The 25,353-nt window shown below is 35.9% G+C and overlaps 2 protein-coding genes and 1 non-coding gene across 12 annotated transcripts in view; 1 reads left to right on the top strand and 2 right to left on the bottom strand.

The window, feature by feature from the left end:
• Positions 1–1,028: 1,028 nt before the first annotated feature.
• On the bottom strand, positions 1,029–25,221 carry TMEM167A (transmembrane protein 167A). 2 transcript variants are annotated; one of them, XM_058727979.1, is made up of 5 exons: positions 25,058–25,221; positions 21,096–21,165; positions 14,897–15,006; positions 9,910–9,944; positions 1,029–4,943 (listed from the first exon to the last, which is right to left on the bottom strand). In XM_058727979.1, exons 1-5 carry the CDS (start codon positions 25,204–25,206, stop codon positions 4,873–4,875), a joined length of 435 nt encoding a protein of 144 aa, XP_058583962.1. In that variant the 5' UTR covers positions 25,207–25,221; the 3' UTR covers positions 1,029–4,872. The 2 variants fall into 2 exon arrangements, with proteins under 2 accessions (XP_058583962.1, XP_058583972.1); XM_058727989.1 differs by lacking the exon at positions 21,096–21,165 and having other exon boundaries at positions 25,058–25,183.
• LOC131490038 (small nucleolar RNA U109) lies at positions 12,328–12,462 on the bottom strand. The gene has a single exon (XR_009250918.1). It is a non-coding gene; the product is annotated as a small nucleolar RNA U109 (small nucleolar RNA).
• Positions 25,217–25,353, top strand: part of XRCC4 (X-ray repair cross complementing 4) — a 315,887-nt gene continuing 315,750 nt past the window's right edge. For 7 of the 9 annotated variants that reach the window (XR_009261112.1, XR_009261113.1, XR_009261111.1 and 4 more), the window contains exon 1: positions 25,217–25,353. The gene's annotated coding sequence lies outside the window, so the exon portion shown is untranslated. The other 2 variants (XM_058727948.1, XM_058727956.1) reach the window with 1 other exon arrangement.

Raw genomic sequence — 25,353 nt, 5'->3', positions numbered from 1 at the left:
GTCACTATGCATTTGCTCATAGGTTACTTCCCGTATCAAATAAAGCTCAACCAGTAGTGGTGTCTGGGTATTTTGCAGTTCTTAAGTGGTCTCATCCTCCACATAATGTATGTGATTTACCCTTATTCCCAATATTTATGCTCCCCCCCCCCCCGATAAATCTGTTATGGTTAAGGATATTAACACAAACCCTCTGAATTGAAAACAGATTTTGCTTTCCCATTGTTAAATTCAATGGTCTCAAAGCCATTGTGACTAGTTTTGTTCTGAGTTAGAAATCAGAAATTTAGTGATTTTTCTCTATAAAGTCTCAGATCAACTGGTAGTTGTGATTAAGCAGTGAGGGAGGTTAATATATATTGTTGGAACTAACTTAAGATACTGTTTTTCTATTCCTATCTAAATGCTTGTTGAGTTAAAAGTTCAACTAAAAAATATAGTTGCACCAATTCATTTGGTTAAGCAAATCCTTTCTAGTTATAGGTATAATAAAACTTTATCTGTGTGAATTCGGTGCTGGGAAGATAACAGAAAGTCCATGCCACGCAAAGCAAGGTACTTAGTACATATAAGCTTTTTTGTATTTCTCAATAAATGGTATAAATTGGGCTGAATAATTGACTCTGATGGACATTGCTCACAGGTAGATTTTGGACCAAATGTTTGGGTATCTGAAGGCTCATAGTGGAGGACAAAGTTGAAAGTAAGTGTCAACAATCTGTCACTCTCATTCAGAATCCAATTTCTCCCATTTCTGGGGGGAATTAATGACTTCATATCTAAAGAGAGTAATTTAGGCTCTTGAAAGTTCACTCAGAGAAACAGCAATAGAACAGCTTTAAGATGCAAAAAAACATAAAAACTTCTCCAAAAGAATCTTGACCAGCCATTAATTAAAATGCAGGTAAAATGAACAGAAACATTTCTCTATTCCCATCTCACTCAGAAGGTGCCAATTTCAATCATTTAACCTCTAAAGAAACTGTTCTCACCCATCTGACAGTAAGACAAAATTGGGAGGCTGAGAGTTCATTTTGATTTTTATTACATACCACAGACATATTCACTAACCAGAGTAGGATGATGCTGTTCTCTTAAAATCACAGGAAATATTATTTCCACCTCCCCCCTTTTTCCTGATATTGGAGCTGCATTTCAGATTATTTTGGGATTACTTTAGGGTAAAGTAAAAGAAATCATGGAAGGCAGTGTATAAATGACATTATTATGAAGCTAAATGACATTATGAAGCTTGTAGTAACTTGCTGATTGAGACTAACAAGGCTGTATAAACAATGCTGATATTACTCAGTTGCTTATATTTTGAACATCTACCCTTTACCGGATGTGTGTGAAAAGTGGTCCCTAAGAATCTTCCAGTCTTTGCAGCTTCCTATGGTCCAGGAAGTTCCCCCAAAGGCTTCGAAAAGAGTACAAGTTCTTATTAGAAATCTTTTCTGTGCACCTGGGAAATGTAGACAGTGAAACCACTTCTGCTTCTTAGAATCACGGCTGCTTTGGGCATCGATGGAGTATGAGCCACTAAGAGTTCCTAAAATTATTTGACCTGACTAGTGTTACCTTGGCTTTATATACTATGCAGGAGAGTCTCTGGAGAGTATAGTATTGTATTCCTGGTCCAAATTAAGGCTGGCATGGATGTATTTAACCTTGTTTACATATACACCAAAGGAAGAACTTTTTTTTTTTTTTTGAAGGTTTTTTGTCAGGTAGGAGGGAAAATACATGTAACTAATTTTGAGGTAGATAACAGACAGAAGTGAGAAAAAAAATAGAAGACCCCCTAGGATCTAACCTCTGTCCACCTTTTTAGGCTTATGTCTTAATACGCCTCATGTGGCACAACAAGCTAGGGACTTAGAGTCCATAAATATACCACTGGTGCTTTTGCATACTGCTCTTCATTCAGTGTAAGCACTGCTTCTTGGGAAGGAAATTCTTACCGCTACGGTGTCACCCTTATTTTCTCCTAGAATCCTGGCATTATCTGTTATAAATGCTATCACATTGCACTTTTGTATAAATAATCTCTCCCATCCACTGCATTAGGAACTATCAGAAGGCAGAAATTGTGTACTGGTTTTTCTGTCTTCAGTGATAATGTACTGTATGCACTCCATAAATGTTTCTTGAAAGAATGGTGATACATTCTATTTACAAGTGCTAGGTTTTTCCCAGAAAACTAGGCAGAGACCTGTTCGTTTCTCACTTTGTATACCTGGAGAAGTCACTTCATTCTGACCTCTGTCCTAAGATAAAACTAATGTGCATATTATCACGATAAAGGAATCTGTTACAAATTATGTATTGCTATTATCCCCAGTGTGAAAGGGCTAATTTTTTAATTTGAACATGGAGAGTGTCTGGCACAGTGGACATTAACAAGACACTGGACTTGAATCCAAATTTTTTTAAGTCACAGAGGGAATTCAGTTGACTAACTGTCCTTTTAATTGGTCATCTTTTAAGACTCCTTGGAACGAAGTCCTCCTGACATGGGCATAACTGAGGCCAGTCAGGAACTTAGTATCAGCACAGAACAGTTTCCACGAGAGATGGAATCAAGATTCTAGAGCCAGGAAGTAGGTTAGGGAGAGTATTCAAGCCTTGCAACACATGGACTTAAGTGCCCACCATCCCATCCAGCTCTGTAGTAAGACCACGTGACAGAGGCAGCCACCTGATGCAAAATTGATCCTTAATCCTCTTCTGCATCCGACCACCCCACCAAGACCACAATGGGAATATCTGAATACTAAGTGGACCTAAAACTACCTACATTGCCCTTTGGGCTAGAGAACAGGATTGTGGTAACTCTTTGAAAAAAATACATTAAGGAAAGTGCTAATTGCTTTTCTTTACAGAATCCTGTATGTCCCTAACCTCCCAAAGAGTCACAATGTCTGGGGTCAGAAATGAGCTGCCTCCCACTCTATTAAGCATATACACACAGCACCAAGTTTTATATGCTACCACACATTTTTCAAAGAAATTATTTCTTCCTCCACTTTCCACCTACCTCCTCTGAAATGTCAAAATTTCAGAAATGTCTTAGAACTGATTATCTAGAATATTCTTCCCTTTACTCATACCACTCATATTGGATTTGGATTTGTGTTAGCACATAAAAAGATCAGTTGACATAGCTTTTTGGAAAGTCTAGCTTGCAGCAGAGTTGGACAACAGATGGCCACTCAGAAACCAGCCTCAGAAAGGTGACATGCTCTGCATGTATATGCTGATAAGAGTCCTATTTTTAGGACACCCGGAAAATTCTTGACCTAGTGCATAGCCCAGGAGAAAGACAGTTCAGAGTACACACAATGACCATAGCCTGATTCCTGGTCTAAAGCAAAATAGACAACTTTTTACCAGTTACTTAGGCCAAAATTGTAAAATAAATATATAGACAGCCTACAGCAGCTTTTATCTTTTGCAAAAAAAGCAGGCAATGCATCACAAGCTTTTCTTACACGTTTCCTAGAATTCTTTTCAAGTACTTTAAAGTGGTTTTTAAAAAAGATGGCTTTCAATTCCATACTTTGTTTCTACAGAAAGAGCTAGTGGCAGACTCATTTTCAAATAATTCTAAATAATTTTCTTTTCTTAAAAACAGAAAAGGAATTAATAGCTAAGGATAATATCTAATTAGTACTACCTATGATGGGCAATTTTTAGCTAAGATATTTAAGTTCCCCCTAGCTTTGAAATTCTAACAGGATTTCAGTTAAACCTTAAAAAAAAAGGAACCTATGACCTTTTAATAACTGCTCTACTGCAAAATTTATGTCATATTCCAAATGTTTCTCTTGCTTTGATGAAGGTTATTGAAGGTCTTTATTATCAAAACTCAAAGACACTTATGCCAAGGTATACAGACAAGCAGATTTGAAAACTGTTTACCATCGCCTACTGAGTTACACAGCAGATTCCAGTTCAAGATGACACACAAAAAGTAAACTAGATTTAAAGTGCTGTATTTAAAAACAAAAAAATTCAGTTTGCATTTTGGGGCAATTAAAACTGGAGACCTGACACTAAAAAGAAAGACACATACAGGATTATCATTCTGAATTGTTCTATTTTGCTCTTTTCACTCTAAGAATGTAGTCTTATTCATAGAATGACAGCTGGTCAATTTATTCGTAAGATATTTATCCATACTTATCTAGAGTTTTCAGAGGCTACTGGACCAGTCATCTATTCTAAACTTTTATGTTACATATGGACATTTTCTCAATAGTACTCTTAAGTCACATCTCATTTACCTTAAGAACCACACAGGCTTGTTTTAAATAGTTGAAATGCCTGTAGTACACTATATAGTTTGCTTAGATGTACTCTGTTAATGGTCTGGTGTGGCCACAGGAAAAGTAAGCATTATTAAATATGAATGCAATCCTTACCAACACAAATTGAACCTTTTTTTTTTTCCCCAGTAAAAAAGCTAGCCCAGAAAAATGTCTCATTCTATAAAGATTAATCATTTCCAAATCACAGTGAAAGGAAGTGGAGTGATTTACCAATTTTGTTTTCTAATCTATGTCTTAAGAGATACCTCACTAAAAACTTGTATCCGACGTAACAGAATAACATTTGCAGAATGTAATATTGTAGTGAGAGTACAGAGGTTGATTGTTACAGACATATTAAACTCTGCATATTAAATGGTTACATCCTATTTACATAGAACATTGGTCCAATAACAAAAATAGATAACAGCAGCTGGAAATTTATCTCATTCAATGTTCAGAGATAAAAGGGTTAACCATTCTTTCCATTATTTTCTATAGATAAGTCCTTTTTTCATACTGTAATCCGATGGCAATTAAATTCTGATATTTTTCCGAGCTACTGTATGAAGAGAATGCTGAAAGCCATCACTATACAGCATACTGCAACGTAAGGACTCTTCCGTTCACCTGTTGGAAAAAAGGGAGATATTCATGTTGATTCACTGAGTGGTTAACATGGATATGCTAAGGTTATTACTTATTATGGGAGAGGGATATAGAAGAATCAAGATAAAGTTCTTGCCTAGAAGGCCCACACATTTGGGGGGATGGCCAAAACAAGAACTAGATATAACATAAAAGCAGTACAACACAGAATGAGCTAAATTACATGGATTTATTTCTAAGACCACCTCCTTTTCATGTGTTTAGAAAACCCTTAATGCACCATTCCTATGCCACTGCATAAACCCAGATATTGAAAAAATACAACACAGAATGTAGGACAGAGATCCAAGAGAAACTATCTCAAACAACTCAATTAAGGCCAAAAAAATCGCTTATTTTTTCCTTTAAAAAAGGAAATTTCTACCTATGAAAAGAAATTTGACATACAATTTTCAGCTATGTATTTTTTTCTTGATTGGTCGCAATTTAAACACGAGTGATCAATAAAACTTCATGTAAGAAAGCAGACATAAAATACAAACCAAGAAAGACTTATCGACAGGGAACTGATGGTTGAGGGGAAGTGAGCAGGGAATGGGTGAAATAGGTGATGGGGATTAAGGAGGGCACCTGTGATGAGCATTGGGTGGCATATGGAAGTGCTGAATCATCATACTGTTATACCTGAAACTACTATTACACTGTATGTCAACTGGAATTTAAATAAAAACTTTAAAAAGAAAGGGTATAAAATGCTTCATAAAGAAACATTTTAGAAAAAACTATTTCTGACCTGGATTTCATATGAAATGATTTATAGTGTAGCTCTTGGGTTAGGAATGTAGAACTTAAAACAACCACTTTTATAAGAGTCAATTCTCACATGTGTTTAAAAAGTGTTTGTAGGGGCGCCTGGGTGGCGCAGTCGGTTAAGCGTCCGACTTCAGCCAGGTCACGATCTCACGGTCCGTGAGTTCGAGCCCCGCGTCAGGCTCTGGGCTGATGGCTCGGAGCCTGGAGCCTGTTTCCAATTCTGTGTCTCCCTCTCTCTCTGCCCCTCCCCCGTTCATGCTCTGTCTCTCTCTGTCCCAAAAATAAATAAAAAATGTTGGAAAAAAAAAAAAAAAAAAAAAAAAAAGTGTTTGTATTTCGAGAACTTCCCTCCCATGAAGCAGAATGGAGATGGCTTGTGAAACTGTCTTGCAAACAGATTAGAGATTCTGTGATTGAGTTATCCCAACGTCATCTTGTTCTTTTCCTGTTTGTTCATTAATTGAATGGCTGTACAATTCCACAAAGCACCAGACATTTCTGCTGCTCTGAGGGTGTGAAAGAAAGGAAGAAGGAAGAGCGAGTGACATGCTATTTCTAGAAATAATCATGGCATATACCTGGTGTCCTGTAGTAGAGATTGTGTATGCTCCCCTCACTTGTGCTTTTCTATGGTGTTTAAAATCAGCTCCCTCCCAGTAACTAAGTTCCTTTGGTGATGAACCATTTCATTTGGTAAGTTAACTACCTCTGGCAAATGCCAATCTTGACCATTCTCATCAACTAAAATCCTCAAGGTCATTTTCATTTTCAGAGCTTCCTCAAAGAGCTCACAGTCATATTGTTATTAACTTTATATCTTTGTGTCTGCTCAATGACAGTGTTCATAGAAGATATTACACACATACAAATAAAAGAAACATTTGGTGTTTTTCTATCCAGAGACATTTAGGGGACTGCTTTCAAGCTAAAGGAAATTCTAAAAAGTGAGACAACAGCATTTTCACAATGCCACTATCTCAATTGGAAAAAAAAAAAAATCTTTTAAAACTAAAAAATAACTTGGGACATCATTTTTAAACAATGTTAATTCTTTTGAGGCAATACCCAAATTATCAAACAAAACCAAACTATTCAGACATAGTTTTCAAGTGGATTTCATAAGCAAGCCAGTCACTCTAGTTAGGGCTAGATAATCTCATTGTCTAATATAGTCTTATTAAACACCTAAAAGAAGAAATTAAATTGCCCTGAATTTTCCATCTGCTGGAGATTAATTTTTGAGGAAGTTCTTCTCTTCCTCATCTTCCAACTCAGAATGCTATAATTTACATATGGGTTTCATTTTCCTGTTTTTAATTTTCTTAAAAGAGATTGCCATGTGGTAGAGCTAAACATCTTTGGTGAACTTGTGTAAGAATGTTACTTCTCGTCTGGTCTTCGGTCTGTCTAAGTGAATGTGAAACAGTTGCTGTAACGTGATGTGTAACATGATAAGATGATTTGGCTGGGCCTTTTCCCATTAAAACTGCATCCTTTCTTGGTGGATATATTCTGTGTCAAGATAAGAGAGGAGTATATCAGCATTAACATTTTCTGAGCCATTTTGCCAAAATGAAAAGCTAATGCTTACACATAAGTGGCAAGAATGCATAGTTTAACTGAACCATTTAACCTACGGCATTCATACTGTTAAGAGAAACAATGAAGACAATAACTGACCAAGCAAAAAGAAAAGGCAGTTTATAATCAGACAATAACAATGGATGATACTGAAGGCAATCATTAGGAAAGCTACAAACTTAACGCCTTAAATTTTCAGTTATACTTCGAAGTAACCATTGTGAAAAGTGTCACCTGGGTTGGCTACCGAATGAAGCTGTACAGACTTCTCTAATTTATTATATAAAATGGATTTAAAATACCTTGATACTTAATTTAATACCTTAAAGAACTTTTATTTATGACTTAGCAACTTCATCCTATTGAGGTGAAAGCTCTTCCCCCTCACTGCAGACTTTTTATTTTTACCAATGAACTTTCAGTATTACTTTGACACAGAGACTATGACTCTATTAGGACAGTTTTGTTCTTCCATTATGTTCTCTCTTCGCAGTTTCCTTGAGGGTTTCTTTTGACTCTGTCCTTGACAATATGGTTTCTTTTTCTGGGTAACTTGGCTTTGAAACGACATTAATTTGCATATATTTACATTTGCTACTCTCTACCAATCAGCATTAGCCATCAAGGGTGCTCTTCTCTTTATCGCTCCCTTTGTTATTTTTCAAGTGATTAAGATTTCTACTGTTATTTCAGGCTTTGTGCTGTTGAGTTGCACTAGATGTCAGGTAAGGCTGCACCACAAATCTCTGCAAATCTAGGTTGGGCCCTCTCAACTCTGGTACTACTGACATTTTGGGCTAATTCTCTGCGAGGGGCTGCTCAGTGCATTGTAGGATATGTAGCAATATCAATGACCTATACTCAGTATACGTTCCTCCCCCATCTAGTTATGACAATCAAAAATGTCTTGGGGGGGAGGTGGGTTTAAATGTCCTGATAACTACTTAGCTAGGCTTTATCTGTGCTTTACAAACTCTCTGAAGTCAATTTTCTCCCTATAAAAGAAGAATTCTCATGTCTATCACCCTAAGAGATAATAAAGTATGACAAAGAACAATGAGGAAGGACAGTTTAACATGTTAAAAGCACAGTGAATTCTCAAAAAGACGCCTGCTTCAGTAGTCAATACATTAGAATGAGGGCCTTGAAGGAAGTAGTTTTAGGTGCCTCTATACACTACTGTCATTTTCTGGCAAGAAATCTGGCTAAGGAATCTTAGAATCTCATCATAGCAGATTTTAAAAGGATTTCTATATAATTTAGTAGGATGCTTACAAGTTCTCCTGTTAATGGTTCTTGCCTATCACTAAAAGCTCAAGGGAAGAAAACTTGCTCTCTCCTAATTATTTATTTCAGTGGCTAACAACATATGAATCTTAGAAGATGCTAAAGAATTAGAAACTCTCACAATGAATTTTTAGTCCTTAGTTGAGCCTAGGTTATACCTATAATATCTTCAGATATATCACACCCATTCTCAGGTATTCTTTAGAAAAATGTCTAGATATTACAAGAACTTAGTTTGTAGTTTTCAATCTTTAATCAATTTTGTTTTCTGTTATGAACCATCTTTTAAATTTTCCACATTTCTGAGAAGTGAATCCAAAATAAAACCTAATACTCTAAATAGAACACACATTATCTAAGGGACATGACTCCTAATTTTTCTCTATTCAAAGTGACTCGTTGGGGTAATTCAGGCTGTTGTCAGGTTGGCTAACTAGAGTAAATGTCAAATGTAGGAAAGTTTGTCTTTGAAGTCTCATAACTTTATAAAAGAAAAAAGTAGTTATATATAAATTAAATATTGGGAAAATATTAAAATCAACCTTTTTTTTTGAGGGGGTCATGTAAATAATTCCAAGGTGGAGAAGAAATATTCATTTTCAGTCCGAGTGGAACAAGTACAAATGCTCTGAAATGTTTTGGAACCAGCGATGTTAAAAAGGGTATACTCTATTATTCAGGAATACTGGTAAACTGTATCAGTAAAATACATTTTAATTCATTCACTTGCCAATCATTTGAGAGTCTACTATGAGCTAGGCACTGTGCTAAATGTCATATACACACAGGGATGAGACAAGGGTATATTACTATCTAAACATAAACACAAAAACACCACAAATTTTATATGAAAAGTTAGAAGATAATCACATTTAACTTTAATCAGAACAAAACTCAGCTATGATCACATGAATTTGACAGGTGAAACAGTTATTGCTTTCTAAAAACAACATTCTAGGACTTAGCATAAGGCAGTAAAATGATTGTTTAGACAGTTGGTTAGCAAGCCTTTCATTAGATGGGGAATTCATCCTTAGTGACCAAAACAGTACAAATTATACAGAGCAGCATACTGTATACTATATGCATCTGTGCATAAAACTATAAATGTTTGTCTGAAATCTCCTCAACACCAGCAAAGCATAGCATTTGATATGTGAATTAAGATTTTTTCTTGTATTTTCCATTTCCCTGTGTATGAAGTATTATGAGGTATCCGCCATGTCTAGTTTTAGCACAAGAAAAAGTTTGGTAGAACTCTATAAACTTAGAGCTGATGATGTGGAAGTTATAGAAGGACACTTACCAATTCTGGCGCACTTCCAAAATATACCCAACAATCTGCATAGAGTAAAAAAAGGAAAAAGTAGCTATTGTTTAGTGGGAAAAGTAAATCATTCTCTCAGTATCATATAGAGAATTCATTATACACTGGTATTTTCTCTTTTGATACTTTGCTTCAAAAACTGAAATTTATTTGATATTGAGCCACCATCTTTGTAGGAAAGGAGGCCACATGAACTTATCAACTGTTAGTGTACATAAATTGTCATAAACTGGGATATATGCAGTATCCTAGGTTAAACACACAGTAAATTAATATGACTGGCAAAAATTTGCACAGGGTTTTTTTGTAGAATTAATTCAGTCAACTTCAGTTGCTTTACTTTTAAAAGTAGAAAATACATATGCCAATTTGCATAAACATTAATTTTGAAAAAATGGTAAACGAACATTTGGTTGGTTTGGTAGGATTTTGACATTTAAAAATAAAACTCTCACACTAAAGAAATTACTTTTTACAGAATGTAGTTCTATATTGAAATACTGTATAGCCATGAACTCCAATGATAGCATTTGCATAGCTATGTCATTTAGTAAGAGAGAATATAAAAATATGTAGCTATGTTTTCAATATTAGTACAAAATCCTAGTTTGGGAACACTATATGAGTTAAATATGGCAATTAAAATACATACATTCTGGAAATAAGAATTACAATGAAAATGTTCATTTCAATTCTATGAATGAATATACTATGATTTGAATACAAATTATGTGTATTTCACTTCTTTGGCATGTATAAAAAGTACTGCCTTTAAAAGAAAAGCAACCAAATCATTCAATGAATAGAGGTAGCTAAAAGATATAAAACATTGTAGGCAACTATTTTGTTGTTTTGACGAACAGAATTACAAATGGTATTATACATTGCTGAAAGTCAAGACAGAGCAGCAGTACTTATTGCAGTGGGTTAGGACTGGTGTAACAATATCAAAATACTTAAATTTCAGGTAAATTGATATACTTTTTGCCAAAAGAGATGGCTGGCTGATGAATTATTGTATCTGAGTGGTTAAGACTGAAAGAAAATACTGCTTCAATTGAGTTCTATATGCATTCCTCCTCTGAGGTGTAACTTCCTGACCTCAAAGCAAAATGTCTCTTAGTTCAGATGATATGAAATGGGCAAACAGATGTTTATTTTGAAGGATGGATATTCTGACAGGTGAAGCAACTTTCCTATAGGAATAAAAGGACAAAAATCAAACATATTCTTGGAAATAATGTAGGATAATAGAAGGGTCAGATTGTGCTTAAGTTTAATTCTACTTAATTGTTGCATTAACTCTGAACAAGTTATTTTCTCTTTAATAACACTCACCCTCATAGGGTTGTTATAAGGATTAAATGAGTTATTACACAGAAACTCTTCAGAGTAGTGACTAACATGTTCTGTGTTCAGTAAAAGACAGGTTAAAGGCACATGTGACAGTAACTTCAGATATCACTTAAAATTGGCTTACATTTCACCAAAAAATGGAAGGCAACTGGTTAGTGACATGCAATACCATGGTTCTTTGACTGTAAAAATCTACTGAGTGGAACATGCACTGTGGATTTAAAGCTACTCTGGCTGAAGGATTCAGAGGCAGGATACCTGAAGCTCCTGCATGAGAAGCTTATAGTCCCAAAGAACATAATCTAAAATCATATGATCACAATCAGGGTGATTTCAGGTTTGCTAACCTAGAAATAACTCAAAGCATCATTAGGAAATTGTGATAACACGGTATATTAAAAGCTAGATACATGAAAAGTTTCCTAACTCGGGCAACTTAGAGATTTATCAGTATCACTTTGGCCTTTCCCATATATTTCCCTACCTAGACATATTTCTGTAATATGCTATTTATTAATAAATGCTATTTATTTAACACAGAAACTTTATTAGTTAGTAAAAACCAATACAATTATGCTGCTTGGTTTCTAGGGCTGTAAGCCAGTAAATATATCTGCTGATAGAACTAATCAGGTCTATGATAATAGGCAATGAGAAAAGTAGCTATCTTTTATTGCTGCTTTTTAGTTCTGTATTATTTGAAGCAGTAAAAAATTAAGTTGTTATTTTCAACAGTGAAGTCATCAAGAACCTGCTTTATCCAACTGGTCTCTATACATCTTTACTTAAACATGGAATACTCACTGTAATGAAAGGGCAGTTTATTATGAATCTCATAAAAACGCATATTGTAACAAAAGGACAATGGCCTGTAAAAATTTCTCCTGGAGAAAATATTTCTTATATACAAGTCAAAATAAAATGGGGCCTAACATTTATAGAAACAGAAACAAAGTTAAAAAAAAAAAAAGCCTTTAAAGAGCTGAATGGACCAGTATATGCTTTACAGTACAAACAGAAGCATGCCATTTCTTTGGTCTTCTATGTAGGAGAAATATACTACTACTCAGCCTCTACTGTAAGGCTGGCAGCCCTGAGAACTCCTTTTTCAATGTAGCATGTAATGGATGTCTTCCTGCTCCCAAAGGAATGAGGAGCAGACATTTCCACATGCCATCTACTTTCTCCATAACTGTATTGGAAAGCTAAGTATTGTGACTATTTTTTAATGAAATACTATGATTATTATTTTATTTTTAGAGAGAGAGTGTGCACATTAGCAGGGGAAAGAAAGGAAAAGGGAGAATCTTAAGCAGGCTCCACAGGAGCCTGACATAAGGCAGGATCCCAAGATCCTAGGAACATGATGTGAGCCGAAATTAAGACTTGGATTTTCAACCAACTGAGCCACGCAGGTGCCCTGTTATGTGATTATTTTTTAATGAAATAAATAAATATGTTATTAGGTAGGTGTTATGTATTATATTCCAATACCAAGGAACAGATCAATGAGAATGTTTATTGGTTTCTAACATATGCTTTAAGTTAATCGTCAGGGGAGGAAAGGCTTCACGCACAACTAAGCAACACATAAGATTATACAACTTCAACAAACTGACATAGTACTATATAATTTCAACAAATGGACAAAGGAGTAAAATGAATAAAGACTTAGTGGAAGACTTCAGAGGAAAAAAAGGTGGAGTGAAGAGAAATCAATGTCTATGAAGGAAGAGGGGGATTGTCATAAAAATTGATGGACAAATAACCTCAGTATTGCTATTTTACCTAGCAATAGATTATCAGTTTATTGGAACAGGATCACGAGATTTTCAATATTCACAACTGATTAGAGCTTCTACTTATTCCTTTACACATGTCTGAACAACCCTAATAAATAAAAAGGAAGAGATGGTAACAAAAACCAAATAATTTAGATAATGGAATGTTTGGATAAATGCTAATTATGACCTCAAAGATAAAATGGAAGTAAAGGAAAGAGAAGCAGAAATTATTACTTTCACAGTTGAGTATCTACCACCTTGCCTCTTGTAGATTTTTATTAGTGGAAAAGCAAAATTTGACTTTGCAGGATCCTAATCTGGCCTGATACAGGTTTGGAGACAATTATTCCAATGTGAAGTATTCTTTCAGCTTTTATTTCTTAAAAGGATTAAACAGATATAGGCTTTTATCAAGAAAGGAGTTTGAGTCCCATGTTGGGCTCTGTGCTGGCAGCACGGAACCTACTTGGGATTCGTTCCCTCTCTCCCCTTTCTCCCGTTTCTCTGCCTCTCCCCTGCTCACATGCTCATGTGCTCTCCCTCCCTCTCTCAAAATAGAGTTAAAAAAAAAAAGATTAAGAAAAGTATTCACATAAATTAATAAATATGCAAGGCAAATAAAATGTACACAGCTCCCACCACATGGTCTGTTTTTTAATATACTCTTCCTTTTGGTTTAATTCAACATGTATTTCTGTATTATGTTTTTTTCTTTTTTTAAAGCTTACTTATTTTGAGAGGGAGAGAGTGTATGCACACGTGTGCATGTATGGGGGACAAGCAGAGACAGAGGGACAGAGAAAATCCCAAATAGGCTCCGTGCTGTGAGCATGAGCCCAAACTAGACTCCATCTCAGGAACTGTGAGATCATGACCTGAGCCAAAATCAAGAGTTGGAGGCTTAACTGACTGAGCCATCCAGTTGCCCCATATTTCTGTATTGTGAATATGGCACTTAAAAATTTTAATTCTGTGTATCATATTAAGCTCAGATTTTTTTCAGGGTATGAACATATAATAAAACAGATGTGACATGCCCAAGACTTAATTTTTATTACTGTGTTAAGTTAGCTACATAAATTTCTCTAAAGATGTTTGCTTTATGATACTGACAGGGAGATCATATGATTAGAGCAGTCTTACACTGGAGAGGGAATGTCTACATTGTTATTTTTATGGACACAGTGCTTGCAAACTGTTAAATGCTTCAAAAACATAACTTTGTTTTTAATACCAACTTTACCAATTATTCTATAAAAAGTAAGGCGAACTACTGTCTTTGAAAGTACTAAACTGTATTTCTAATCCCAGAAAAAAACACAACTCTATCTTTTTTTAAATACACTTTTTTTTTTTAGTTGGACACATTTCAGGTTACTTCTGGTATTTATCTTTTTATTTAGTAAGATTCTATGAATAGAAAGTTTTCCGTTTTAAAAAAATATATTTTGTTAAAGTTTATTTATTCATTTATTTTGAGAGAGAGAGAGAGGGGAAAGCTTGAGCAGGGGAGAGGCAGAGAGAAAGGGAAAGGGAATCTCAAGTAGGTCCTGTACTGTCAGTGTGGGGCCTGGCATGAGGCTCGAACCTATGAGCCATGGGATCATGACATGAGCTGGAACCAAGAGTTGGACACTTAACCGACTGGGCCACGCAGCCATCCCCAAAGTTTTCAGGTTTTGAAAAATAGAGAAGAAAATAATGCAAAAAGTTATTATAAAAATAATTTATATATAGGAATTAAATTATTTAATGCCTTTTATGGTAATTTACCCTCAATGTCTATAAGAACTAATATGGGTTATTAGATATCATTAGTAACATACCCAGTTTTATTTCTGTCCAGGAGGCTGGGTGCCAAAGATCGGATATAAGCACAGGTACATATAAGCAGCAAGATTACAGTCAACAGACTCTGAAAATTGAAAATGGCAGACTAAAAAAAGAGAAAAAGAAAAATTAATATCATAAGAAAAACTGCATAGGTAAAAAATGCCAGACAATTCCATATTAAGAATCATAGTTTTGTTCTTCAAAAAAGGCAAACAGAATGACATGTCTGAGAATACTTAAAACCCCAAATCATAAGGTATTCAGAGAGTGTACTTTCCTCTCCATTCTTTGGGCTAAGGAATGCAGAAGATGCAACAAAAATTCTAAATTCAAGAATTTGAAAACATTACCAAAAATGTCATGAATCCAAGGAACTCACCAAAACTCAATCATTATGTAATTAATACAGATGTTCTAGGAACCCAGACTATGAGGCAGGACAGAGAGTCTCCATGCTCTGCCTGTAGCTGGCCATAGGACTTCAGCTGAATCACTGACCTAAGGCTGTCTTTCACATCTGTAAACCTTGGTGGACAGCGGGGATATAGCCTAAATGATGGCTCAAGTTTCTTTCAATTCTTAAATTCTTTTAGTGTAAGAATGTTTTAAATTTAAGCAATCATGTTCCATGCATTGACTAATACTAGGCTATTAGGTTTTGGTGAAAGAAAACCACTTGCTCTTTCACTGTTGGTTCTTTAAAAGTTATTGAAATAATTTAACACAGGAATGATTGGAAATCACAGTTTTTCAGTCAAAGTAAAATGGAGGCGGGCTTAGTGTACTCAAAATTCAGCTCAAACATCATCTTTTCCAGGAAGTTTCTTTGGACCTATCTGCCTCCCCTCTCCTATTTCATAAAAAACTCTCCTTTCTGTTCCCACACAAACTGTTACACATTTTATAATACTCATCCCTGAAAGTGGACATTGCCTTATCAGACTCTGAACTCCAGCACCTGACAAGGCACCTACCACAGAGCAGACCAAGAAGTAATGGTTGAATAAATAAAACAAATTTTTGAAGGTGCAAGAATACCACTATATAAATAATAAAGAAAAACTGTTTCCATTTTACACAGGTAGATAAAATATATCAATCTTACACAGCAGCTAGCAATACACTTAATTAGTAAACCCAGAGCCACCTCCCATAATGTCAGAAGTTAAAGAATAGGCGTTATAAAATTTTTTTGAGAAAGGCAAAATTGTTACTTGTAAATGTTAAGTGCTACCTGAAAAGCCCAAAAGAATTTAGTGAAAAACAATTACAGACAATAAGGGAATTGGGTGTGGCTGGGTACACAACTTAAATATTTAAATCAGTAGCTCCATGACTGTATTACCAACTGGTTGAAAGACATAATGGAAAAAAAAATGTCTCTATTTGTAACAGCAACTAGAATAAAAAGCTGAAATATCCAGGAATAAGCGTAACAAAACATGCAGTACTGGCATTAAAGAACAAAATTGACAAAACCTTTAAACATACCGAAAAACATAAAATTAGAATGGAGTGGTATATGAGGTTCTTACACTGGAAGGTAACATCATAAAGCTAATCTGTAAATTTAAAGTGTACTCAACACCAACCAGTTATTTTCAAAATAGACAACTGACTTTGAAGTTCATATGGAAAAATAAAGCAAGAATAGTCAGAAGAATCCTAAAAGAACTAGACATGTCAGAAGCTGTCAATATTTTTTAACCTCTTATATGTTTTTATGACAAATATGTACAAACTATTTAAAACATTAAGATAATTACATGTTATGTGCCAATATTAAGGACAAAAAATGCTTATGTACAATGACAAACAGTGGGGAGAAGAGTACACAAAATTCCATAATCAGTGTATCTTTAGCTATGTAAACCTTATACAAGCAAGAGGGGAGAATGCAGTGATTATCTCTGGAAGGTTTTTAACCCAATTCTCAACTTTTCTGGATTTCTCTAATTTCCTAAGTGTTATATTTATAGTCTGAAAAAGATAAAAATGACTTGCATTATTAATAGGTGTTTTGCTTGCAAATCATTTCTTAATGGATACACAAAGGTAAAGTTTAATATGGCTTGGTTTTTTTTGAACTGGATTTTAATTTTACATCTGTGAAAACAAGTGATACACATTTTATAACTTAAGTCAATAAATGAACTCTAAAGACAAATTTTATATAGAAAACACAGTATTTCACAATGCTTGTCTTTTAAAGACCGTATTTTGAACATTATGAATTTATTGATGTAATATTTGATAACCTCATGAAATATAAAGCACAGATTTCTTTCCAGCCAAAGTAACCAAACATGTATTTAGTATCTATGGTGTCTGAGGCACGAGGCTAGACACAGGATTAAAAAAGACACAGCAGGATTCCTTCCCTTCAGGAGTTTACAGCTAATGATAACTGATATTCACTGAGAGCTTCTTTTGGATTATCTTGTTTATCCTGGTATATTTGAGGTAGGTGTTACTAATACCTTTATTTTATACATGAGACAACTGAGGCATACAGCATTTACAATCAAGTTAGAACAGGTCATGTATTTTTAACAAGTAAACAGCAACTCCTTGTAGCGTATATAAGTGGTTAGTTACTAAGCCATGCGGACAAAAAAAATGCTGGTTTCATAAAGAAAAGTCAGGGAAAGCTTCAAGAAGAAAGCAAGGACTGAAGTCAAATCATGAAAGGGCACAATTGGACTGGCAAATAGAGAGCAGGCTCCAGAAGAGACGAGAGCATGGAAAACATCCCCATAGAATCGAGAACTTGCATGTTCAGGGAATAATGAGCAGACTTACTGTATTAAGCAAAGGACCTATGCAGTAAACTGGCTGGGAAATCAGTTTGCCACATAGGTTTATCGCATTCCTAATGGAGTATCTAAATCTCCCAATTTTGCAATGTGTACTTTTTCCTTCCCTAAATGTCTAGTTAAAAAAAAAAATGCTTAAATGATAGGATGTCTGGGACTGGTTTCTAAATAATCCATTTTGTGTGATGGGAGGAGTGTGGTTGATGATGAAATGCTGAGTATATGAGGCTTCATTATACTCTTCTTCCTACCTTTGTATGTTTGAATTTTTATATAATAAAAGAATTTAAGGGGCACTTAGAGACATGCCTGTTATTAAAGAATTGGAATGTGTATGTATACATTTGTGTGTGAAACAATTTATAAATGAAAACCAGTTACAAGTGTGCAATATAAGATACAGACAACTTTGTTTCTAGGGTTTATAGACCCTAAGATTTAAACAAATAATCTTAGGTGGTATATAGTCTTTTACATGTACTCAGACTGACCAAAAAAGAATGTTTCAAACATCCAGACATTAGCCTACCACTGCTTAGTGTACCTAAGTATTCCTTTTAAAGCTTAGCATCTGTTGTCTGCCGACATAAAATTTTAGTCTAAGGTTTAAAGGAAACAGATGTTCCTGTTATTGTAGCAAAATAGGATTTGTTTAAAATGTTATAAAATTAAAATGTTATTAAAATGTTATAAAGTTATAAAAATGTTATTAAAAAGGAAGAAGCTAAGATTACAAAATAGAAAAGAAGATTTAAAAAAAGGTGATAAGGGAAATAAAGTTAATTTACTGTTTTGTTCAGATCATGACATCTTTTTCAAGGTGCTCTGTGTTTTTGCAGACTATTTTTGCTTGCATGGTGAACTGACTCAAACTTCTGGTTTCAACTTGAGTTCCCCCTGTGAAGTATTCCTTGTCCCCACTTGCTACACCAAGCAGAGGTTGAGATAATTGTGCAGGTGTATATATATATGATAGCACCCATCAAACTGTAATGGTCTCCTCTGTTTTATTGAGGTTCTTATCAACCCCTCGTGCCTATTAAACAGAATAGTGCACAGAAGTCACTGAAAAATGCTGAATGAACAGCAACTTGAAAACTGCAAAATAACGAACAATTTTAACAAATTCAAGAGCATATTTAAATCCCAAATCAACAACGTATGCTATTAAAAAAAAAGCATAGATTAGACCGTTGAATATTTTGTTAACTATTCCAGAGAAACTGCCACGCACTGCTCTGCATTTATATTTACTTATCAATGCTATTTTGGAAAATGCAAATGGAAGAAGCAATACCCTTATGTTTGTGTTAAGGGCCCAGGCTGTAGGGTAAAATCAAGGCCCAAGGTTAATTCCCTCTCAGTATCTAAACTTTGTTTGATCACCAACTGGAATTCAAAGAAAGTCCTACCAAGAAGCCAGCTTCACAGTACTTGCATATGGGACAATGAGTGTTCTTCTGACTCTGCCTGGATGACTGAGTACGCTAGCTGGCTGGCAGAAAATTCTAGAACCTCAGATAATTCTCAACTCTAAGGCTTATTTACATAATTTTCAGTCAGACAATACCAGGGAGTTATACAGTGGTATGCTACCCAGTTCAACATCAAATAATTCACGTTGCAACTAAGGAGCTATAAATCATTCCTTTTGGAGGCTCTAGGAAAAAAAAATCTGTTTTCTGGTCTTCTCCAGTTTCTAGAGGCTTTCTGCAATTCTTGGCTAGTGACTCATCACAGGGACCTTGATACTTCTTTTGTGACTATGACCTGACTTTTTTTTTTTTTTTTTTAACATTTATTTTATTTTTGAGAGACAGAGCATGAGCAGGGAAGGGGCAGAAAGAGGAGACACAGAATCCAAAGCAGGGTCCAGGCTCTGAGCTGTCAGCACAGATGCGGGGCTCAATCTCACAAACTGTGAGATCATGATCTGAGCCAAGGTCAAGAATTGGGACGCTCAACTGACTGAGCCACCCTACTACTTACTTCTTAAAGGAAATCTTATGATTAAATTTTTCTCTGTCCCCATAATTCCAGATAATCTTCCCATTCGAGAATGTTTAGCTTAATCCCATATGCCAGTTCTCTTTTGCTTAATAAGATACCGTATTTACAGGGTTTGTTTTTTTGTTTTGTTTTTGAAGTTGTGGAGGGCATTTTGTCTACCATATCTAACAAATATTTTTTATTAAGAGGCATCCAATAACATTCCCTCAACTCAGGGCTACCTATGACACTCTCTGGAGCATAACCTCAAATACAACCAGGACAGTAATACTTGGGGTTGTGGATCACAGCAGCCTTGCCTTTTGACCATTAGTCTGAGAGTTGTGTTTATTCTTCGAAATGATACGGTGGAGATCCTAAAATATTTTTCTCCGAAGGCCCCTTTTATTATCATCCCTCCACACTCCAGCCCTATCTACTACTCACAGCTGATCAGACCTTCTGATATGCTTCAAATAATTAGTGCTATTGTACTAAATCAAATTATCCAAATGTGAAGAAAATAAACTCAACAAGTCACTTTGTATAACCATTCTGAAGTAAATCACAATTTGTTAAGCAATCTGAAATAATGAAAATAATCCAGACTTTCATCTGGCCACCACTAACGAAAAAAATTTATCACTGAATTGATGCAGAATGTTTGATGCAAAGCTTAGTGCTGAAACAAAAAAAATTACCTGTGATGTTAACACATCTTTTAAAAATTCCCTAGTCTCAAGTCAATTTGAAAAGTTAGGAATATTTATTTCAGATTCAATTTTTAATCATTTTATCTATGAAGATACAATTTCTTATTTTTAGTCATTCCTGAATATTAAAACTGTCTTCATTAGGTTTGTATATAAAGGGAAGAGTTCAGTGTAAGGTTTTGTTTTTAGACGTATATATAAAAATAGTCTAAGAAACCACCCAAAACATTAGGAATAGAGGGAAAAATAGGAGAAAAGATCCCAGCAGTATAAAGGCACAAAGAAGCAATGAGAAAAAGCAGCAGAAATATCCATATTAATAGGCTGAACAGTTCTTTGGTGTGCTCAATGACTGGTTGCTAACTGTACTTAATCTGCAGAAAAGACTGCCTAAGCCTACGGTATTTTCATTAGTCCTGGATCACTTGAGCTCCTTGTAGCTTATTTATTTTTATCATTATCAAAACAAATTGTTTAACCAATTTATTGATTAAGGGCCTTCCTTATAACACTGTCTGGGGGCTTCAAATGTTGATTGCCTCTTATGTGGTAAGTGACTGACATATTAATTCTTCCAGTTTTACTGAAATTCACTTTAAAACAAGAACTGAATACCAAAGACTTAAACTTTTACAAGTCCAAATAATAATAATTTTAATTGTTTTAATACTTACTGATTTTACACAAAAGTAGTGATTTATCCCTCTCCAGAGGTGGAAGGAGACCCCAGAAATGATATTTGACCTAATTGTGATAAAAATTATACAGCACTGCAAAAGTGGGTCAGCATTTTATCATTTACAATTCTAGGTCAGGCCAGCATTTTCTAACTAGTTTCTACTTGTAAATTTATAGGTAACACTATTTGCTCTTAGAATAGAAAACATGGAAATGCAGGAATAAATGAAGCCTGTATATAAATGTGCAAACACCTGCCCCACACAGGTGACCACAGGTGATTACTAACATCCATTAACACACAGAAATATTAACATTTTCTTTTGGTGTTGTTAGCACCTAAGATCAATCTTTGTTGCTTACTGTAAGGCAGCACTGAAATTGTACCAAATACACAAATTATCTTGGTGTCAGATGAAACCAAGAAACCAGGATTGCTTAATGTTTTAATGTTAAATACCGGTCTCTCAACATGAGTGCCTGCTAAACATTTGGATTATTTAGGAAATTATCCAAGTATATAAATTTGTTCTTGGATAAATCCATTACCTCTACATAGCAGTTTAATTTCAATTGTAAAATGAGGAGCTAGAGTAAATAGCCATTTGATCTTACTGGTCCTCTTTCAAATGGTAGAGAGAGACCTTTTCTACTTCCACTTAAAATTAAGAACTTTCATGGCTATGAGGAAAGCTACAGTCCAGAGAAAAGCACCTCAATTCTGTTCTCCATTGGCAACACAGATGGTCATTTGCACTTAGTTTCATCTGTCATGGTATCTATAATGCATTTACTGTGTTTGTATTGCTTAGTTTCCGAGCGATTTTATGAACGCCACAGATCTAAATATAAAGCAACAAGGGGATCAAAGGTGTTAATAGGAGAATGCATACATAACTATGGTGAGCAGTAGGCTTAAAAAAATAAAGCAAAAAATACTTCACATGTTGTTGATAATTTGATAAGACAAAAGTATTCCAAAGGACAAAGTACAACTCCTGTTATGAAGAAAAGTGTTCTGACCATGAAATCGGAAATGTGGCATGAAGCTTGCCTGTTCATAAGAATCACTTGGAGCTTTTAAAGACTATCAGTGCGCAGATTTGGACTGAATTGGTTGGGCATTGAATTTCTCAAAGTCCTTTCCACTACACGTTATTTCTCTTTATCATCTCAGACAACACATTGAATTTGCTTATTTAATAATCTCCCCCAGTGGAATGTGAACTCCTTTAAGACACCGGGCAAGACTTTGTATCCTCAGACTTGCAATCATTTGAGGACTAGCTAACTGCCATTGTGATGTAGATATCAAAAGACCTGGTTATCTACTTCAGAAACTAGCTAGAAAGAAATAAAGGTCACAAGGTATTGCTGTTTTCTGCTACGCTGGAGGGATACTGGAGATAATATAAAGGACTATAGACCCCAAATGAGATCCAGGAGAAAACAGAAGGAGAAGGGAAGGTTTCTTATGAAAAGATGAAACTTGAGATACATCTTGAAGGATGTTAAGAGCTAGGGAGAACAGGCATTCTGAAGTTCTTAAAAGTATTCATTCATAAGTGATATAGTTACCAGATTGTGTTCTAGTAGTTGTAAATAATTATGGCTGATAAACCTTTTATGGCTGTGAAATTGCATTTTAAAAATGGATTCATTAAAATACAGTAATTCAAATTTAAGTCATGATCACTGAGTTACCTCACAAATACACAAGTTGAGGTGCAAATTCAAAAAGGAACTTCATTGTGTAGCTCTTCGAACTACAGGGTACTTGCTTTCTCAAAAATGCTGACATTCTAAGCTCAGAGGAACAGAGCAGGAAAGAAATACTAACCACCTGGCAGTTGTTTCTATTATCCATCCATGTAAGATTGGCATACTTGAGAGCAACAAATCACTAAGACATACTTTATCTTCCATTATGTTGTTTTTATTACCAACAGCATGAAGATTTCTGGCATCTGGATATTAAAATAAATTTGAGTCCTGGCTCTACTAACTACTAAGTGTACAATCCCAGGCAGGTCAGTCTCCTTGTGTTTGACTTCCTTCACCTGTAAACATCTACTCAGACATTATAGGCTTGAAATAAGACAGTGCTTATAAGTTGATTTTTTGAACACAGCCTGGCATACAGCAAGTGCTAACGAGAGCTATTCTTGTTACTTTTGAAAAAACAAGTATGGCTAGACAGTTTAAATACTGATGATCTTAAACACATTATCTGTCTTGCTATTAGCTAGATCATAAGACACTAAGATGATGAAAATAATAGATCTTTGACTTGTACTAAGAGTAAAATAATTCAACCTTAACATCTATGAAGCTGTGCAAGAATTAAGAGTAACTGTCTCTAGGGCCACTTGGCTGAGTCAGTAGATAGAGCATGTGACTTGCTCTCTGGGTCTACCCTGCATTGGGGGTAGAGAGTACTTAAAAGAGTAACAGACTCTACCATTTTTAAATTGAAAAAAGGAAGATTTCCTAAGTTCAGCAACAGTTCACTAATGGCAATCTTTAAGAGCAAGTGTAGGGCCACCTGGGTGGCTCAGCCGGTTAAGACTCTGAATCTCGATTTCGGCTTAGGTTATGATCGCAGGGTTTGTGAGTTCAAGCCCTGCGTCCAGCTCTGCGCCAACAGCACAGAGCCTGCTTGGGATCCTCTCTCATGCTCTCAAAACAAGCAAGTAATTTTTAAAAAATTTAAAAAAAAAAGAGCAAGTGTATTCATCTGATTGTGTGGTACAGAGGGAAAGAAGCTGGAGTAAATTCTTGGCTCAGGAATGAATAACCTCCCAATAAACTGCCATCTCCTCTGTAAGTGGTAATGTTCTCCAGGCAAGACCCTGTGATTTATGCCCCATCTATAATCAAAGTAGTTGGAGTAAAGCAAGAAACAATTAACGAATTTTCGATTAAATGTCTAAGGGTTTAGTATTGTATGGGTTTCTGCAGGAACTTCTGGAACATAAGCTCAGCAACTTTCACCCCACAATAGCTTTTTTTGAGTCATGGTTTCTTTTGATACTATAATCAAAGACATGCATCCTTTCCCCAGAAGTATGCTCATAAATGCAACATTTGGCCTGTGGATTTAATTAAGTGCACCATGAGGTCCTGGTGTAGAAGCTGCTGGCATTTACTATAACAAAAGTAAAATGGCTTCAGATATAGCTTGAGAGATTTCACTATTACTAATACTACTACATCTTTCCTCCCGCCATGCTGGCTTTAACTCTTTTTCTCTTCCTGGAGATGTAAATATTTCTTTTGCAAACTTTCATGACTCGTTTTAAGCTTTCCTAAGAGGCCCAAACTATCAAAGGAATCTGTAATAACACAAAATAATACATAAAACCTTAAAAAGGTGTGGGGAAGGAAGATCCCAGGCCAGGCACCACCTCAAGTACATTCCTGCGAAAAACTGCTTCTGCAGAGATCGCCAATCATTTAAAATCTACTGTTTGTAAAAGAGTATCGTTAAGACTGAAAGAATGGAGTAAAAGGTGCCTGAAAGGTCACTAACCCAACAGACAAAAATTAAGGTGTGGGCCAGGCCCGTGGGGCATTAGAGGACGCAAAATAACAAGCGCGAAGTTGAGAAGCTCTATGTCTCCTAGAGTCAATAACCACAAAGAGTACATTTAAATGATTGGGTTAAGCCAGACCAGCGAATTCCTTTAAACCAAGTCAGAAAAGTGGACTCTGCGGGAGAGGCTGGGACCGGCGGCCGCGGGGTCTTTCTTGGGCGGTCGGCCCCGGTTCTCCTTGTTGGGCTTGCAGGGGCCACATGGTTCCCGGGCCTGTGCATCTTCCGAGGCCGGCAGAATCAAGCTAGTGACTGAACTCCCTGGCCCGCACACCCAGGGCCGCCGTCCAACCCTCCGGCCCTAGCTCGCGCCCACTACCCCTTCACAAAGCTCAACTGCGACCCCACAGCCCCAATTCTTACCATAGTGAGGCCGGCGAAGCCCCAGCCACATCACCCTTCCGGGCGCAGGGCGGAAGAGGCGTGCCCACCCCACTTGCCCTTCTCGTTCCCTCCCCGCGTTCGGTTGGGCCTGTCAGGGCACCTCCTCCTGAGCCGCGCGACCCCGACATTAGGATAGGTTCCTTGCAACCGGAAAAGGCAGGAGTTAAGAGACGTCATGCGCTTCTGCGGAAGTGGACGACACTCTCATTGGCTGCGGGTCGTCAGTCTGTAGGAGCGGGCCTTTTGGAGGAGACCGGAAGTGGGGCGAATGAGAG

Source organism: Neofelis nebulosa, chromosome 1, assembly GCF_028018385.1.
Source record: "Neofelis nebulosa isolate mNeoNeb1 chromosome 1, mNeoNeb1.pri, whole genome shotgun sequence".
NCBI classification, from domain to species: domain Eukaryota; kingdom Metazoa; phylum Chordata; class Mammalia; order Carnivora; family Felidae; genus Neofelis; species Neofelis nebulosa.
This window is presented reverse-complemented; position numbering and strand designations above follow the sequence as displayed.